This window comes from Anabrus simplex, chromosome 3 (genome assembly GCF_040414725.1).
Source record: "Anabrus simplex isolate iqAnaSimp1 chromosome 3, ASM4041472v1, whole genome shotgun sequence".
NCBI classification, from domain to species: domain Eukaryota; kingdom Metazoa; phylum Arthropoda; class Insecta; order Orthoptera; family Tettigoniidae; genus Anabrus; species Anabrus simplex.
This window is the reverse complement of record NC_090267.1, coordinates 48,812,078-48,824,182: the sequence shown is the minus strand read 5'-3', so window position 1 is coordinate 48,824,182 and position 12,105 is coordinate 48,812,078. Positions and strand designations below refer to the sequence as shown.

At 39.1% G+C, this 12,105-nt stretch overlaps 1 protein-coding gene across 1 annotated transcript in view; it reads right to left on the bottom strand.

Moving 5' to 3' along the window:
* Nucleotides 1-2,451: 2,451 nt before the first annotated feature.
* Nucleotides 2,452-12,105, bottom strand: part of LOC136865957 (periodic tryptophan protein 2 homolog) — a 247,620-nt gene continuing 237,966 nt past the window's right edge. The window contains exon 18 of the mRNA XM_067142521.2: nucleotides 2,452-2,627. Coding sequence (XP_066998622.2) covers nucleotides 2,501-2,627 — 127 coding nt within the window. The 3' untranslated portion in view covers nucleotides 2,452-2,500. The remainder of the gene's footprint in view (nucleotides 2,628-12,105) is intronic.

Sequence of the window (12,105 nt, the reverse complement as noted above, 5' to 3'; positions counted from 1 at the left end):
AGGTTGTAACCTGTATCGCGGTTGAAATTATCTGGGTGTTTACGTATTTCAACCTCCTCCCTGATAATTCTTGGGCGATATTGCTTTATACGGGCAAGAACATCCACTTCTTGGAACAAGGCATCATGACCAGGTGTTAAGGCATGATCAGCAACAGCTGATTTATCAGGTTGGTTGAGTCTGATACATCTGGTATGTTCTTTGATGCGAGTACACACCGTTCTCGAAGTCTGCTTAATATAAACCTTGTCACAAGTACAGGGAACTCTGTAGATACCAGGTTGTTGCAACTTAGGCAAACTATCCTTAGTTGGTCGCAGAAGTTGCCTAATCTTAACAGATGTTCCAAAAACAGTTCGTACATGGTACCCACGTAAGATTTTAGCAATACGATCCGTCGTGTTATGTATGTAAGGTAGGTAAGCCGTTCCTTTTACATCTTTTTCCTTAACAGACGTCCGATTATGTGTCGATTGCAGAACCCTTGAGATCAAAGCTCTGCTGTAACCGTTGCTCTCAAAGGAGAGCTGACACTTCACAAATCCTCCTGGCCCTGGTAGTCATATACCTCATGAATAGTTACATGGGCCGTGAAAGTCTAAATATTTTGTTGTGGTTATACGAACCTTCAGGATCGTTCTGTGGAGACCATGTAACATAATATACAATAGAACTGCTTAAAATGAACCAACCCTGCAATATCATGTATGACACTTGTTCTACAGTACCTCGCAAGTCAAAAAATTTGAAACTTAAATAAAAAAATTAATACTAATCAACAGGATTGATTACTATTAGATTTCATTCATAATGTGTAATTGGTATAATTGAATCATAAATTGCTGAGCCAAATAAGTCTGCTTTAGTTTTTACACTGAATATTATCTACCTTAGTGTATACCCAATTGTTTGGTATTGAAATCAACAAGTCATGGTCCTGAAATATGATAGAAACTGAGGCGCTCTTTTCACTCTTCGCTGCTGAAACCAAATATGTCGCAGACTTATTTTGTATTAAGATTCTGCTTTCACATACGTTTGAGAACCTGTGTGTGCAATATTAGCCAGTATTGGTAGACTGTATTCTTCTTTCCTTGTGTTAGCAACAATCATTTTCAGAGTTCGGAGTCTTTTATCTGAGCAGCAGTTTGCAGTATAGCTCCAAAAAGGAGAAAAATAGTGCAGATTATAACAGAAGCAAGATAAAGGCAGCCCATACTGAAAATACAAGAGCAATTATGATCCAGAAAAAGCATTTGAAGAATCATGCAGGTAAATGTTACCTGGAATAACGATATGAATAAATATGAGATTAAAAAAAGAAAAAAAACACAACATAATTCCAGGATTAATGGGCAGCCTACAAAACTAATCGAGTACCTCTTCCCACGATGAAAATTTCAACCTGCTGAGGAAAGACCATGTAAGGAAAAGCTATTTTCTTGGTCAGAGTAAAACTACATTCATTGCTACAATGTACAGTTAATTATCATTATGAAGTCATTTGTGTCTGATGTCAAATTGTATTGATAAGTATTAAGTGTTAAATACAAATAAAACTATAAATAAGAAAAAAGGAATTACCTAATAGTATTGTGACAATTGTTCTTTGTTTTAAAATCAAAATGAAACGTACAAAGTTAATTATTTCTTTATGAATACAAGCAGAAACAGTTCCCTTTGATTTTAAGAAATCCCAGTTGAGTTATAATAATCCAAACGTCATATACAGTTTTTTGTCCCTCCTGAAAAATGGTTAAATATGCCTTACTTGGTTTCAATAATTGATAATTAAATTTGTTTTCCATTTTCAACCACAGTAAAGTTCTTGCTTTCCTGTAAAATCATGATTTTGTTACATACAAGGTCCCCATTCTTAAGTGGTGAGGTACAGTGCTAAATGGATGTCTTGCTGAGAAACGGTATAAATATAACATTTCAATCCAATTTTTAATTTTTTTTTTCTTTCTAGTTGCTTTATGTCGCACCAACACAGATAGGTCTCATGGCGACGATGGGACAGGAAAGGCCTAGGAATGGGAAGGAAACGGATGTGGCCTTAATTAAGGTACAGCCCCAGCATTTGCCTGGTGTGAAAATGGGAAACCACGGAAAACCATCTTCAGGGCTGCCGACAGAGGGGTTCGAACCCACTATCTCCCGGATGCGAGCTCATAGCTGCGCGCTCCTAATCGCACAGCAATTTATCATTTATGAGGTGAATGGAGAATAATGAACTCGGCCATGGAGGGTAAGAGAAGTAGAGCGAGATCAAGAAGACAATAGTTTGACTCATTTTTAATGATTTACAGATAAGAGGTATGGAACTAATGGGGCCCTGGAACTGGTTACAAATAGAGGATTATGGAGGCATTTAGTAAATTCATAGAGGTTTGCAGAATGAATACTGAAAGGAGTAAGTCTCTAATAAAGATTTACACATGTGTATGATCTTTGTTAAAAACAAAATTTATTTCCTAAGAATAATAATATACATGTTTCAAGTTGCTTCATCTGTGATCTCGTAATCCATCCCCAGGTCATCTTCTTCTTCTCCTCCTTTAACTGCTGCCTTCAGCTGACTAACTCTGTCCAAGTACTTCAGGGTATACTTGTTGAAATCACAACTGCAACAGAAATAAATTACTTGAAAACAGACTAATGCACCTCCCGTAATTTATATAGAGGAAAATTTGAGATTCTCAGCTGTATGAGCAAGCTAACAGTTTGAAATTTAAGGAGACTTCTAAGCTGTAGTATCCGTCATTTATGGAGAAATCATATAGAATGTGCAAAGTTATCTAACTTCCCAACTACTTTCTGCCAATATTCAGGATAGCTGTTTTACTTGGGATGCAGCAGAAATCCCATCTATCGGAGATGAGTGGTAGTAGAAGAGACAAATCACATCACAACAATGGTCAATGTAATGTTATTGTGGGATCAGTTTTTTATGAATTTTCGATATTGAAAGCCTTCACATTTAATTGTCTTCCAACTCTGTATACCGGGCGAGTTGGCCATGTGATTAGGGACGTGCGGCTGTGAGCTTGCATCTGGGAGATAGTGGGTTCGAATCCCACTGTCAGCAGCCCTGAAGATGGTTTTCCGTGGTTTCCCATTTTCATACCAGGCAAATGCTTAGGCTGTACCTTAATTAAGGCCACGGCCGCTTCCTTCCAACTCCAAGGCCTTTCCTATCCCATCGTCGCCATAAGACCTATCTGTGTCGGTGCAACGTAAAGCCACTAGCAACTCTGGGATATTAGAGCTTCTAATGTAAAGGCAGTCCTTCCCTCTTGTCTTATTCTTCAAGCTATCGTTCCTTTACAATGTTTTCTCATTTCTTTATCAATCATCTTCACAGTTTTCCTTGTCGATATGGACTGATGACCACCTGGTTTTATACCTTAAGAAAGGACATAAACCATCGTCAGTTAACACGTTTAAACAATATTTCCATGTTAGCAATGCTCAGCTTTGATATGGACTAAATAACAAAAGTCTAAATTCATGAATTATTGTAGTCGGTATGGTAAAACTGTATAAGACATAAATGTAATTCTTTTTGTTAGGATCAGATGGCCTGGCCAGTTCAATCTGGTATGGTAATGGAGTAAACCATACAGCCAGTGTCTCCAAGCCGAGTGTTGGGCGGCAGTAAATAGCCTGACTCACTATAAGGACCAACGGCTAAGGGCGGAGGAGTCCTTACAGAAGGGATATGGGCCCTTAGTGGAGGAAATGCCACTGGAACCCCATATCAACTGCAGCGTCTGTACTCCAGAGGAGCGGCTACAAAAGGCGTCTGTTCTCCATGTTAGGAGTGGCCTACAAGTTAAAGCTGGCAGTAGCTCTAAAATGCCTTTGGGAGTGGCGAACCCATCGTAATAAAAGCCTACATGATGACAAGTGTACTGAAGCCTTGGAAAATGCTAGGGCGTTCCCCACAAGCAACGTGCAGTTCTTGTGGTGCTGCGAAAAATGTGAGAAATAGGCAACCAGCAACCAAATACATCAAGATAGTGACCATCAATATAGTGACACTAACAGGGAAAGTGGAAGAAAGTGTAGATTTTATGGTTGACAAAGACTGTAAGGAATTGTTGGGAATCAGTGAGACTAAATGGAAAGAAAAAGGTGAGAGGAAACTAAAGAAAGGAAACACCTTATACTATAGTGGAGAAAGAGAAGCCAAAATGCTGTAGGTCTCATAATTAGAAAAGACCTAAAGGAGTACCTAGAATTGGTGGAAAACATAAATAAGGTCAGACTGAGACTTGAAACTGGTGTTACAGATATAATTCAAGGATATGCTCCACAAACAGGAAATACAGATTTGGATCAAGAGGAATACCTTGAATATCTGGAAGGCCATATACAGGACAAACAAGTAGTGATCATAGGAGTCATGAATACTCAAATACGTCAGGAAAGAAAAGGAGATGAAGAGATTATAGGACTATTTGGATATGGGAAGAGAAACAAGGCTGGAAATATTTCGGTAGACTTTTGTAGAAGAAAGCCGGCCCCGCGGTGTAGGGGTAGCGTGCCTGCCTCTTACCCGGAGGCCCTGGGTTCGATTCCTGGCCAGGTTAGGGATTTTTAGCTTCATCTGAGGGCTGGTTCGAGGTCCACTCAGCCTACATGATTACAATTGAGGAGCTATCTGACGGTGAGATAATGGCCGAGAGGATGCATCGTGTTGACCACACGACACCTTGTAATCTGCAGGCCTTCGGGCTGAGCAGCGGTCACTTGGTAGGCCACGGCCCTTTGGGGCTGCTGTGCCATGGGGGGTTTGTAGAAGAAATGAGCTGATCATTGGTAATGTGGTTTCGAAAGAAAAACAGTCAGAAGATAACAAGATATAGCTGCGATAACAAATTCAAAACTTTGATAGATTACATTTTGGTCGAGAAAGGTAACAGGAAAATGTTGGTAGATGTAACAGCCCTCCCAAATGAATCTTTTGAAGGAGATCACAGAGTTGTGATAGCTGAAGTTAAAGATGGGAAAGATACAAAAGGCGACTGAGATTAGGCATAGAAAGCTAAGGGCGTGGAAATTGCAGGAGAAGGAAATAAATGAAGAGTTCCAGACACACATTCAAACAAGTATACTTAAGGAAGACGTCGGAAGGATCGAAGAAGAATGGGTGTACTTTAACCCTTAGCACTCACGCGGCGGGCCATGCCCGACAACGAGAATATCCCGCATAGGTCCTTCCCTATATAACTCCTTTGTCGGGTTACGCGTGCATGAATTACAGGTACAGTAAGGTACTGCAAACCTTCGACGAAAATTTGAAGCCATGTATAGCTAACTTATAATCTCTTTGAAATCAGGCTTTGTACAGATTCTTTGCAGACCATGTGAGTTTGTAAACAAACATCGCTTAGCAACATGGCGTCGTTCGAGCAGCGTGAGAAAGAAATCACCAGACTTTTAGGTGAAAGTGACGTTGATTTCAGCGATAGTGGGAGTGATTTTCAATTAAATGGTGAGAAAGATATTGCGGAATGAGGTTGTGTTGGTGAGTTGAGTGATAAAAATCCCGATAATGAGAAAATTATGTTGAATGGCAATGCTGGTACCTCTTCTGATGGATGGAGGAAATACCGCGACACTGACTTGGATTTCAAAAGCTCATTCACAGGTACGTCAGGTTATAAACAACCGCATGGTTGAATGAACTTGACTTTTTCCAATTATCACCTTTGACTGACGAGTTATTGTCAGAAATTGTGCGCGAGATTAACCGGTATGCTAGTGTAAACATTCAAAAGGTTACGCCCCTCACACGTGAGTCTATTTCGGGGTCGTGGATAGATGTTACTTTTCCTGAATTCAAAGCATTTTTAGGCATAATCCTAAATATGGCAATGAACAGTAAGCCTAAATTACGATGCGAGAGTGTTTTTTTTAGCAATACCTGCAGAAAAAAGCCTGGATTTTATCCCGGCGAGTGTTTTGGGAAGTTTCACACAATGCACTATTACAGACAAAAAGTGACTGTCTGAGATAATTTTAGGTTTGAAAATGCTGAAAGTTGCACCTGAATACTGTATTGTACTTGTATTATATTTATTTTGTGTTTGCTTTAGCTGATTTTTGTAAATATGCTGTCAATATGTTTGTGCTCTCTGTTATCCCTCTGCAAGCAGATTCTTAAATGGAGCTGGAGAGGCAGCAGTGTTCAGAACAAAAAGAGGGCTAAGGGTTAAAACAGTCATAGTGGAGTCTGTAGAAAAGACCTGTGGAAGAGTATTAGGAAGGAAAAAAGTTCAAGAAATGCCCTGGTGGAATGACAGGGTAAAAGATATAGGTAAACGGAAGAAACAATCTTGGAAAAGATGGCTGAGAAACAGAACAACAGAATGCAAAACAGATTACAGGCACTGCAAGAATGAGTGCTCCAAGGTGGTTCAAGAAGAGAAAAAAGAAATGCTGGCAAAAATTCACTGAATCTCTCCAAGAAGATACAACCGGAAGCAAAAAGATCTTATTCCAGTGGGTAAAAAAGAAGAAAAACCCAGGTGAAGGTGGTAACTTCATTTAAAATGAACAGGAGGAAGTGATGACACAGAAGCAGGATATATTGCAGAGGTGGGGAAAATACTTTTAACAGCTTTACAACGTGCAAAATACCTCGGTACACAGAGAAATCGAAGAATCAGATTTAGTGCAGATAGAAGATAAGGTAAATGAGGTGTCCATGGCAGAGATTGAGTGGGCTACTGAAAGAATGAAATGAGACAAGGCAGCTGGAATTGACGAGGTCACCATAGAAATGATACTAGCAGCAGGAGCAGTTGGTCTATGGTGGTTGTATAGACTTCAGAGTGATATGGAGAGAAAAAGAAGAGCTGGAAAATATTCACCGAATCTCTGCAAGAATAGGGTTATCATACCAATTTTCAAGAAAGGAGACAGGAAGCAACGTGAAAATTACAGAGGGGTGACACTGATACCTCATACAGCTAAGATCCTTGAAAGAATCTTGGATAAGCGAATAAGAGACAGAGTAGAGGGAAAATTGGCAGAACACCAGTATGGTTTCAGAAGAAGCAGGTCCACATTTGACCCAATATTTACATTGCGGCAAATGATGGAAATATGGAAAGGGTATATGGAAAGGATATGGTAGTAACGTTTCTAGATATTGAAAAGGCATATGACAGTGTTCCAAGAAATTTGGTATGGAAAACATTGAAAAAGGCACAGATTGGGAATGAAACAATGCAGATGGTAATAGCGTTGTATCAAAATTGCAAAAGCTGTGTTAGAACCAAAGTGGGTCAAACTGAATGGTTCAGAGTGGAGACAGGCTTGAGACAGGGAAGTGTATTGTCTCCCTTACTCTTTATTATCATCATGGATAGAATTCTACATAATATCAAGGAGAAGATGAAGGATAAGCAAGCAAAGTTTATGCTCTTTGCTGATGACATTGTAGTTTGGGGAGATAATGAAGAGGAAGTACAGATACAAGTTGATTTACGGAATGAGGAGATAAGAAATTTTGGAATGAAGATTTTCTGTGAAAAGCAAGACTTTGATCATGACGAGAGGTAACAGAAAATACAGGGAAGTGATAAAAATAGGAAATGAACCTCTTGAAGTAGTGAAATTTTTTAAATATTTGGGCAGCATGATGTCACAAGATGAAATTTGGATGGAGAAATTGATTTAAGAATACATCAGTCTGCAAGTTTCTACCAGTATGTGAGAAACATTGTATGGAACAAAGATGCGCCAATGAAGTGCAAGGTTTTATACTCGTCCTATTATAAACCTATGCTTCAGCAGCCTGGACGTTGACTAAGCTGAACCAAAGTAAGATACAAGCAGCTGAAATGAGGTTCTTGCAGAGCATACAGGGAAAGACAAGAAGAGAGAGAATACAAAATGAAGAAATAAGGAGAAGCATGGGAGTGTGTAAACTTCAAGAAGAGATAATACCAAAGAGAACATTCATGGATACAGAGACTGCAAAGAGGCCTAGAATGAGATGGAGGAGCTCTGCTGTGGACTGTATTGCAAATAGAGGAGTCGATAGCAATAAAGTAAAGAAGAGGAATGGTGGAAAGATCGAGTAAGGTGGAGGGCTTTGGTACACTACCCTACCCAGAGAGAATCTGGAAAAGGAAATGGATGATGAAGCAGAAGAAGAAGAAGAAGAAGAAGAAGAAGAAGAAGAAGAAGAAGAAGAAGAAGGACCAGTAACATGTATTTATAAAAAAATAAATTTTAGGCACCTTCCTCCTAAACTACCATTTCATCCAGAGTGAATAACAATTATTTATAGCCTAGATTGTAGTACCTTATTCCCAGACTTTACATACCGATTTTCATTAAATTCTGTTAATCCATTTTCTTGTGGGTTGGCGTTGATATGGACTTAGCAACAAAAATCAAAATTCATGAATATCTCTGTTATCATAGCCACTACAGGAAAAGTGTATAATTACAAATAATACATTTCATCTTGATCCATGGTGGAGTAATTATATATTCCTGGACAAATTCTATAATAATCACAATCTGGACAAAAACATAGACAATAGGAATCCTTTATTTGATTCAATACCTCCCGTATTAAATCTACTCGGCATCAATAACAAAATAGGCTCCAGAATGAAGATTTTCCCCCCACCTAGAAGGAACATTTCCCCTCTACCTCCCTCTATAGCTGTTGTTCCCCCTCCCTCCACCAAGCATGCAGATCATGCAAGAACACACAGATACAACACTAAGAGGAAAACAGCGATGAGCTCAGTAGGAGGCCCAGTGTGAGTCAGCCAAGACGGGTGTAAGGTGTTGATTTAAAGTTAAAAACATCACTGATCCGTATTGAACTGATAATTACAATGCCAAAAAGAGAGAGATGTTCCACCTATTCAACACAATAATAAATTGTTGCACAGAAATGCAACCAAGATCTACAGCAAGAATGCTCAAGAACCTAAGATATCTACAAAAATTATCTTCACTAAAAAGTGCTACATGAACTTCAATTATTAATTCTTCAACAAAGTGTCATAAGTGTTACAATTACCCTTTAATGTTTTTTGTGTGTTGACTTCTTGCAATTTTTTGTATCGGCTGATGATGACATGGATATGTGTCGAAACCGGTCCCAAACAATATTAAACATGTCGCAACATTAATTTGTGCAACAATTTATTATTGTATTGAATAGGTGGAACATCTCTCTCTTTTTGGCATTGTACGGTGTTGAGTAAACTTGAAGTCTTAGTAAACATGACAGCTAAATCATTTTCGCTAACAAGCTCCAAAATTTGTTCTCCTTTCCAGATTTGGACGTAACAACACAAAGAGTTGCTTTCCATCTTGAACAAAATTAGGCCTCGCCCAATTCATCTGACAAGAGAATTCTCATACCTGCCACTTTTGGAAATCAAAAATAGGAAGAATTTTTAATTCTTGGATTTCATTACATATATTGCGCCCTGGTCTAGGTGAAAAAAAAAAAAAAAAAGGACATGATAAAAGGCATACATATCTACAGTTACAATGCAAATTGACCATTAAATTTAAAATCTTGAACTAAGAAAACATAACAATGGTTACAAGTAAATGTACCTAATCATTCTTATTTATGACAGTTACATACAAATAATATTTATATCACACCGACACATGCAACAAAATGTATAATAGTTTCCTTTCTTTGGCAGTAAAATGAACGGAAATTTATAGGCATCTCTGAACACTTGGAGGTAAGGTTTTGTTATATTTTTTGGCAGTAACGTGAAGAGAAAATACCAGTAACTGTCACTGACACAACTCCCTGAAATACATTCAACTCATTAAAATTATGCACCGAAATACACGACCACATACAAAACAATTCGATATGTCTCATACATTATTAATATAAGACTTTGACAGGGAGGGGAAAACATAGAAACGCAAGAAAAACAAGTGACCTACAACTCCAATGAAACTATGAACAGAAACGATGTTAACAGCAAGCGAACCACACAATAACAAACTCATTCTTTCATCCCAATTAACTGAGTTGCTTTCACGCGCCAGCCTCTCTTGCTTGTAGGATGATTGCCGTCCCGAATATCCAGCTGTAAAGCACACAAACTGCTGTGGTGAGCTGGGAAACACGATACACTCGCAAAATAAAGCATCAAATAATTATGCTTGAAAATGAGGTAAGATGTACAATATAATAGGTTAGGATCCACCTTTCAATACTCCGTAATAAGATGGTAAGAAGTAGTTACAACCTGTTTAATGGGACCGGTTTCAACACATTTTAAGTGTCATCATCAGCCAATTTTCGAAGATCTTAAAACAACTAGCACATTGAATACAGGCAAAAAATTAACAATGTATCATAACGTAGCAATTCAGTAAATGTTCAAAACACAATAATCACAGTCAAGAGAGTAAACAGAACATCACTATCTTGCGCCGAAAACAAATATAGCTGAAGTTCATAAGCAGGTCAAATATTCGCTTATGTAAAGTCGTTGCTAGGCAGGTCTTGTAGGCATTTGTTTCTCCGGCCGAAGAGCAAAAGGTGACGTGAATGAAGTCTTAGGAAAACAGTATAGGATTAAATTTCGTCAAATTTCAAAGTGGATATATAGGTTTTATAAAATAATTTAAAACATTAAAAAAGAATAAAGCCAAATAAAAAATATATTTAAAAAATAGGGAGAAATAATGAAAGAAATACGAGGTTCAACTCGAAACAACTTGCCGTAGTAATTGATAAAGAAATGAAAAATAGAGAAAGGGGGGAACGTTAATTAGAGGGTGGTGATGGTGGTGGTGGTGGTGGTGGTGGTGGTTATTGTTATTAGAGGAAATATAATTGGGCAAAAATCCTTAATATAATATGAATTCGAAGAAAAAAGAAAAAAGAACCGACACTTCGAAAAATGAAGATATCGGTTAAAGGAAGACAAGGGCCACGAAGGGCGTGAAAATGAAAGACTCCCTAGCCCTCGCAAACCTAATAGCATCGGGGTCGGAAAAGAACAAGAATTGACCAAGGGAGGTCGGACAGGATAGATGAAAGTGAGGAGCCTGGCACAAGTAAGTGGAAGCAATGCCAGGACTCAGCTAAGGGCCCCGTGGTCGCCAATCCACGCTCTGAAGTTCAGAGCCCCTGGGGGATGGAGGATGGGAAGGAAAGAAAAAATGAAAAAATGGAAGGGATCCGATACTTCGAAAAATGAAGATATCAGCCAAAGGAAGACAAGGGCCATGAAGGGCGTGAAAATGAAAGACTCCCTAGCCCTCGGAAAACTAATAGCGTCGGGGTCGGAAAGGAACAAGAGTTGACCAAGGGAGGTCGGACAGGATAGATGAAAGTGAGGAGCCTGGCACAAGTAAGTGGAAGCAATGCCAGGACTCAGCTAAAGGCCCCCGTGGTCGTCAACCTACGTTCCGAAGTTCAGAACCCCTGGGGGATGGAGGGTGGGAAGGAAAGAAAAATGGAAGGGATCTGATACTTCGAAAAATGAAGATATCAGCCAAAAGAAGACAAGGGCCAACGAAGGGCGTGAAAATGAAAAACTCCCTAGCCCTTCGGAAACCTAAAAGCGTCGGGGTCGGAAAGGAACAAGAGTTGACCAAGGGAGGTCGGACAGGATAGATGAAAGTGAGGAGCCTGGCATAAGTAAGTGGAAGTAATGCCAGGACTCGGCTAAGGGCCCCGTGGTCGCCAACCCACGCTCCGAAGTTCAGAGTCCCTTGGGTGAGAAGGAGGAGAACTAAGGAGGATCAAGGGGGGTGTTGCGGAAGGGGGAAGTGGCATGAGAGGGTGTTGTGTAAATTGTGAAAGATTGATTCCTTATTTGTTGACTTCAGGTTATTTAAAAAGGAGATGAGAAAATCGAAAAGGGGATTGGGTTTCTCAGAAATATCATTCAGATTAAGATTTGGATTGAAAAACTGGTCAAGGTGTATAAAACAGTTTTCGGTGATGTCTAGGAGAGGGCCTTTATTTAGAGTGCTGAGAATTTCAATATCCTGGTTTATTGTAGTGAAAGCATGTTTTGTGTCATGTATGTGTTGTCCCACTGCCGAAAATCTGTTGTGTTTTATTGCATT